We start from the raw sequence: 7,478 nt of genomic DNA, 5'->3' as shown, positions 1-7,478 counted from the left end.
AATTTGAGGCAGCGCAGGTGGCTTGAGTTACTAAAGGAGTATGATATCACCATCCTTTATCACCTGGGCAATGCTAATATAGTTGCGGATGCCTTGAGTAGAAAGGCGGAGAGTGTGGGTAGTTTGGCATCTATTTCAGCAAAGGAAAGGCCACTAGATTTGGACATTCAGTCCTTGGCTAACAGACTTGTGAGGTTGGATATTTCAGAGCCCAGCCAAGTTCTTGCGTGTGTCATTGCTCAGTCCTCACTATTCGAGCAGATCAAGCTCGTCAGTTTGATGATCTGCACTTGTCGGTTCTCAGGGAGACGGTACTACAGGGTGGTGCCAAGTAGGTTACTATCGGTGAGGATGGTGTTCTGCGACTCCAGGGTCGCCTATGTGTTCCTAATGTTGATGGCTTGAGGGAGAAGATCCTAGATGAGGCACACATTTCTCGGTATTCTATTCATCCAGGTGCAACGAAGATGTATCGTGACCTGAGGCAATATTATTATTGGCATCAGATGAAAGACATAGTCGAGTATGTGACGAGGTGCCTAAATTGCAGGTCAAGTATGAGCATCAGTGACCAGGTGGCCTACTCCAGCAGATGACTATACCTGAGTGGAAATGGGAGCACATTACTATGGACTTTGTAGTTGGGTTGCCGCAGACTTTGCAGACGTTTGATGCTATTTGGGTCATTGTCGATAGGTTGACCAAGTCGGCACATTTTGTTCCGGTTGTGACCACATACTCTTCAAAATGGTTGGCCTAGATTTTTATTCATGAGATTGTTCGGTTGCATGGTGTACCTGTTTCCATTATATCAGATAGAGACACTCAGTTTACTTCACATTTTTGGAGGGCAATGCAGAGTGAGTTGGGAACCTAGGTAGAGCTCAACACAGCCTTTCATCCGTAGACCGACGGGCAGTCGGAGCGGACAGTCCAGATCTTGGAGGATATGCTCAGAGCTTGTGTGATTGACTTCAGAGGGCAGTGTGATCAATTCTTGCCTTTGGCCGAGTTCTCTTACAATAACTGTTATCAGTCCAGTATCAAGATAGCTCCATTTGAGGATTTATATGGACGACGATGTCGTTCTCCCATCGGATGTTTGAGCCCAGTGAGGCTAAGTTATATGGTACTGATTTAGTGAGGGATGCCTTGGAAAAGGTAAAGTTGATTTAGTAGCGGCTTCACACAACACAGTCCAGGCCAAAGAGTTACGTGGATCAGAAAATGCGTGATTTATCGTTTATGGTAGGCGAGAAGGTTCTCTTGAAAGTCTCGCTGATGAAGGGGATCATGAGGTTCGGAAAGAAGGGAAAGTTGAGCCCAAGGTTTATAGGCCCATTTGAGGTGTTGAGACTAGTTGGGGAGGTTGCTTATGAGCTTGCTTTGCCTCCCAGCCTATCGAGAGTTCGTCCAGTTTTCCATGTGTCTATGCTCCGGAGATATCATACCGACAGGTCGCATGTGTTGGACTATAACATGGTTCAGTTAGATGAGAGCCTGGGTTATGAGGAGGAGCCAACTGCCATTGTGGACAGACTGGTTCGCCAGTTGAGGTCCAAGATGATTTTCACAGTAAAGGTTCAGTGGAGGGGGTCAACTAGTCGAAGAGGCAACTTGGGAGACCGATAAGGACATGTGGAATAGATATCCATACTTGTTTAGCACTCCAGGTATGATTCTAGACCCGTTCGATGATGAACGTTTGTTTAAGAGGTGGAGAGTGTAATGACCCTGTAACGACCCGACCGGTCATTTCGAGCTCTAGTGCATCGTTCAGCGGTCTGAGGCCTTGAGTAGCTTCACTTCAGGTATATTGACTGGAACGTGTTGCCGGAATTAAATTTCCGGAAGTTCAGAGTTGATTTGAAAGGAAAAATTCTAGTTTCGGAAGCTTTAAGTTGGAAGAACTGACTAAGGTGTGACATTTGGGTAAACGACCTCGGAATCGGGATTTAAAGGTTCCAACAGGTTTGTATGATAATTTTTGTCTTGGGAGTATTACCGGATGTCAATTTGGAGGTCCGTAGGTTATTTCGGCGCCAATTGGCGAATGTTAGAAATTGGATGATTTTTGGGAAGTTTGACCGGGAGGGCACTTTTTGATATCGTGGTCGGATTCTGATTCCGGAAGTGGGAGTAGGTCCGTAATGTCGATTATGACTTGTGTGAAAAATGTTAGGTCAATCGTACTTGATTTGATACGGCATAAGATATAGGATTTGGAAATTTATAAGTTTGATTCGAGGCGCGACTCATGATTTTGATGTTATTTGACGTGATTGAAGGCTTCAACTAAGTTTGTATTGTATTTTGGGAAGTGTTGGTATATTTGGTTAAGGTCCCGAGTGCCTTGGGTGGATTCCGGATGGTTAACAGATTGAGTTTTGGACTTAAGAAATGCTGAAGCTGGGCAGCAACTGGTGTAATCGCTTCTGCGATGTTTTGGTCGCAGAAGCGAGGTCGAGCTCGCAGAAGCAAAATGGGAAGGAACTGGCAGTGGCCGCAGGTGCGAAGATTTTTCCGCATCTACGAGACCGCAGAAGCAACCCTGTGCTCGCAGAAGTGGTAGGGAGTGAGGTAGGCTGGAGGCGCAGGTGCAAGGTTTGTGCCACACCGCGGGACCGCAGAAGTGAATTGTTGGTCGCAGGTGCAACTCCGCAAAAGCGAAGTCTTTTATGCAGATGCGAAGGCATATGGGGCTGATGGATGACCACATAAGCGGTATTTTAGCCGCACTTGCGGAGCTGCAGAAGCGGTCAAGTGGCCGCAGGTGTGAGAGGTCGCTGGGCATTGTGTTCTTTTAAGAACGAGATTTGGACCAGGGGAGGCTTTTCATCAAGCAACACAAGGTAAGTGATTCCCAACTATTACAAGTTGAATATATGGTTTGTAAAGGGATTTAAACATGGAACAACAACAACAACGACCTGAAAAATTCCACAAGTGGGGTCTGGGGAGGGTAGTGTGTACGCAAACCTTACCTCTACCCAGAGGGGGTAGAGAGGCTATTTCCGATAGACCCTCGGCTCAAAAAGACGAAAAGAGGAAAGAGAAAAGAGAAAAGAGACAATATATCAGTACCATCAACAAAAACAATCCATAGTAATAATAACATCACAAGAACTAGTGAATAGATGGAAAGTAGAAATAATAACCAGTAAATAAGGCCCGACACTATGAAAACGGAAGAGTAGTGTAGACACAACAATGACCACTAGCAGTCTAAGACTAAATCCTATCAGCCTAGTCTCACACTGGTAGACTAAATATGCTCAACTACATCCTAACCTACAACCTTAATGCTCGACCTCCATAACTTTCTATCGAGTGCTATGTCCTCGGAGATATGAAAACTCACCATATCCCGCCTGATCACCTCTCCCCAATACTTCTTAGGTCGCCCTTTACCTCTCCTCGTACCCAACAATTCCAGTCGCTCGCACCTCTTTACCAGGGCATCCAAGCTTCTCCTCTGAACGTGTCCGAACCATCTGAGCCTCGCCTCCCGCATCTTGCCATCAATGGGAGCCATGCCCACCTTCTCTCGGATGTCTTCATTCCTAATCATATCCATCCTAGTGTGACCGCACATCCACCGCAACATCCTCATTTTGCTACTTTCATCTTCTGTATATGTGAGTTCTTAACTAGCCAACACTCCGCCCCATACAACATGGCCGGTCTAGCCACCGCTTTATAAAACTTTCCTTTGAGTAGCGGTGGCACTTTCTATTCACACAGGACTCCAGATGCTAACCTTTATTTCATCCACCCCACCCCTATACGGTGTGTGACATCCTCATAGATCTCCCCATCCCCCTGGATAACCGACCCAAGGTACTTGAAACTGCCACTCTTGGAAATGACCTGCGATCCAAGCCTCACTTCCATGCCCCCTTCCCTTGGCTCGACACTGAACTTGCACTCAAGATATTCCGTTTCATACTGTTAAACCTGAAACCCTTAGACTCAAGGGCCTGTATCCAAATCTCCAGCCTCTCGTTAATGCCACTCCGCGTCTCGTCAATCAGAACAATGTCATCAATGAATAATATACACCATGGCACCTCTCCTTGAATACAGTGTGTCAGTGCGTCCATCACCAGAGCAAATAAGAATGGGCTGAGCGCAGATCCTTGGTGTAACCCCATAACAGCCAGAAAATGCTCAGATTCGCCTCCCACTGTCCTAACTCGAGTCTTAGCTCCATTATACATGTCCTTAATCGCCCTAATGTAAGCAACCTGCATGCCTTTATCCTCTAGGCATCTCCAAAGAACCTCTCTAGGAACCTTGTCATATGCTTTATCCAGATCAATAAACACCATGTGCAGATCCTTCTTCCTATCCCTGTATTGTTCCACCAACCTCCTAATAAGGTGGATAGCTTCCATGGTAGAACGACCCAACATGAACCCAAACTACTTGTCTAATACAGACACCATCCTCCTCACCCTCGCTTCTACCACCCTCTCCCAAACTTTCATAGTACTCCACCTCCACTCGTCCAGCATCTTCTTCGTCCTGAAAATAACATTAAACAACCCAGTCAGCCACTCCAAACCTGCTCTACCCGCACACCTCCAAAATTCTACTGGAATCTTGTCAGCCCCGGTAGCTTTGCCCCTGCTCATCTTACGCATAGCCCCCATGACCTCCTCAACCTTGATGCGCCTACAGTACCTAATATCGCGGTGACTCTCAAAATTTCCCAATTCGCCTAGCACAATATTCTGATTCCCTTCTTCATTTAGAAGTTTGTGAAAGTAAGTCTTCCATCTCCGCTTAATCTGAACCTCTCCCATCAATACTCTACCGTCCTTATGTTTGATGCACCTCACTTGGTCCAGATCCCGAGCCTTCCTCTCTCTCACCTCGTCCAGCTAGAATAATTTCTTCTCCCCGCCTTTGGCCCCTAGTTTCTCGTATAGACGACTAAAATCCACAGTCTTAGCCTCCGTGACTGCCAGTTTCGCCTTCTTCCTAGCTACTTTATACGTCTCCCTATTCGCAATCCTCTCTACCTCGCATGTGCTCCCTACTAACTTCGATTACACTGCTTTCTTCACTACCACTTTACCTTGTACCACTTCATTCAACCACTAGTCGCCTTTGTGCCCGCCAGCATAACTCTTCAAGACTCCCAACACCTCTCTCGCCGCCTCCCATATATAATCCGCTATCGTTGACCACATATCGCTCGCATCACCACTACTCCTCCATGCTCCCATAGCCGATAACCTCACTTCCAACTCATGAACTTTATCCTTAGTCAAGGCTCCCCACCTGATCCTCAGTCGATCTCGTGCTGTCCTCTTCTTCCTCTTCATCATAATACCGATGTGCATCACTAAGAGCCTATGCTGCGTCGCGAGGGTCTCACTCGGGATAACCTTAAAATCCTTACACAACCCTCTATCGCACCTCCTAAGGAGAAGATAGTCAATCTGAGTCTTCTCCACCGTATTCTGAAAAGTAACCAAATGCTCCTCCCTCTCCGGAAAACTAGAATTAGCAATCACCAGTTCAAATGCCTTAGCGAAATCTAACAGCAAAGTACCTCCTGCGTTCCTATCCCCAAAAACAAAGCTGCACAATCTCATTAGGTGGAATACTATGCACAATCTCATCCAACCCCTCCCAGAAGCGCCTCTTAACCTCCTCATCCAAGCCCTCTTGTGGCGCATACGCACTAACGACATTTAGGGTGCACTATCTAACCACCAACTTAATAGACATTAACCTATCATTCTCCTGCCTAACCTCTACCACAAACTCTCTAAGTTTTCTATCCACCAAAATGCCTACACCATTCTTACCCTTCAGAACTCCAGAGTACCACAACTTATACTTGTCTGCATTCCTTGCCCTCGATCCTACCCACCGAGTCTCCTGGACACACACTATATTGACCTTCCTTTTCTGTAGGATCTTCGACATCTCTATAGACTTACCCGTCAATGTACCTATGTTCCATGACCCAATTCTCAACCTATAGGCACCGTTGTGCCCCTTACCTCCCTAGCCTCCCCGAGGACATGAACTTACTCTACCATCCCAGACTACAACCACTATACCTACAACAGACTAAGGAGAATCACTCACACACAACAGGCAAACAAACCAGACTAGGAGAAAAAAAGTTGACGCTAATAGAATGCTTTACACTAATGTGAACTAAGAAGGCAATAGTTTAACGAACACAAAGAAAAGAGAATAGGAAAGCGGGAGCTACCAACACCCGGGAATAGAACCTGGAAGTTGTCTTGGTATACACGACGATGTTGTGGCACCTGGCTCGTTCACGTCCAACTTTCCACCGCCCCTTACTGCTACTTGCCCTAGCAACCCTCCTATGTTTGCGCGCCCACTCCTCGCTCGTCTCCAATAGCCACCACGTATTACCTGAAAGACAAAACCAAAAAAAAGGTGCTGCCTCCGCTACCACTGGTGGAGCCCCAACAAAAGCAAAGAAGAGAAAACAAGAGAAAAGAAGGGGAGAAAAATAGTGGGGGGATAATGTCCAAATAGTCTATAACACACAAGTACAAAGAAGAGGAAAAAAAGAAGGAAAGAAAGGGAGAAGAGCAAAGGGGGTGGACAACGAGACTAAAAATGAGTTGAGGTCAGAATGTTGATTTTAATAAAGCTTCGGCTTTATATTCATTTGGTATATTTAGTAAGAATTATTGGATTTGTAGGTTTGGACCAGCTTTTGACGCCCTTTCAAACGTAATTAATTAAGGATATATTTCACAGAACTAGGAGGAGAGAGGAAGGCCGTACAGAGTAGGGGGATAAAGGCGTTGCCGACGTCGCGCCGGCAGTGAGGGGGGAAGAAGAATGGGACGGGAAAGAGAGATGAGGCATGTGAGAGAGATAAGGGAAGAGAGATGGGGATGAGAGAAAGGAGACTTACCTTGGGGGGGAGGTGGTCGCCGGCGGCTGTGCTGGTCGTCGGTTGTTAAGTAACCATTAGGGTTGTGCGTCGCAGAGATAGAGAGAGAAAAGTCGGAGAGAGAAAAGTAGAGTTTATTTAAACATGGAAATTAGTAGATATGTCGGGTTTTTGGTAGAAAACTTAGAATTTTGTATTTTCAGAATTTTATCACGAAATTGGACATGGAATTTGGAATAAGTTATATATTTTAGTTCGTGGTGTTATGGATAAGGTTTATCTTCGAAAAGTTTCGGAATTCAGGCACGTGGGCCCGAGGGTTGAATTTTATCGACTTTTCGAGCGGAGTTGAGAATTTTTTAAATTGATTAATTATGGGTATGAGAATATATTTTGCTTGGTTTGCACAATTGTTTGAATAGTTTTGGATCGACTGGCATCGGTTTGCGGTGTTAAAGAGGCTTTGGAGCCGGTTATAGAATTTCGGAGCAAGGTAAGTCTCCTGTCTAACTTTGTGAGGGGGAAACTACCCCCAGGTGATGTATTTGTTATGTGTTACTTATTGCGGGGGCTACGT

The 7,478-nt window shown here is 45.8% G+C and overlaps 3 protein-coding genes across 3 annotated transcripts; all 3 read right to left on the bottom strand.

Annotated features, from left to right (window-relative positions):
* Positions 1-3,884: 3,884 nt before the first annotated feature.
* Positions 3,885-4,397, bottom strand: LOC138895240 (secreted RxLR effector protein 78-like). The gene has a single exon (XM_070179912.1). The coding sequence runs from the start codon at positions 4,395-4,397 to the stop codon at positions 3,885-3,887; it is 513 nt and encodes a 170-aa protein (XP_070036013.1).
* Positions 4,398-4,424: 27 nt separating this feature from the next.
* On the bottom strand, positions 4,425-4,808 carry LOC138895239 (uncharacterized). The gene has a single exon (XM_070179911.1). It carries the CDS (start codon positions 4,806-4,808, stop codon positions 4,425-4,427), a length of 384 nt encoding a protein of 127 aa, XP_070036012.1.
* Positions 4,809-5,105: 297 nt separating this feature from the next.
* Positions 5,106-5,705, bottom strand: LOC138895238 (uncharacterized). Its single transcript, XM_070179910.1, has one exon. The coding sequence runs from the start codon at positions 5,703-5,705 to the stop codon at positions 5,106-5,108; it is 600 nt and encodes a 199-aa protein (XP_070036011.1).
* Positions 5,706-7,478: the final 1,773 nt, after the last annotated feature.

This window comes from Nicotiana tomentosiformis, chromosome 7 (genome assembly GCF_000390325.3).
Source record: "Nicotiana tomentosiformis chromosome 7, ASM39032v3, whole genome shotgun sequence".
Classification (NCBI taxonomy): domain Eukaryota; kingdom Viridiplantae; phylum Streptophyta; class Magnoliopsida; order Solanales; family Solanaceae; genus Nicotiana; species Nicotiana tomentosiformis.
This window is presented reverse-complemented; position numbering and strand designations above follow the sequence as displayed.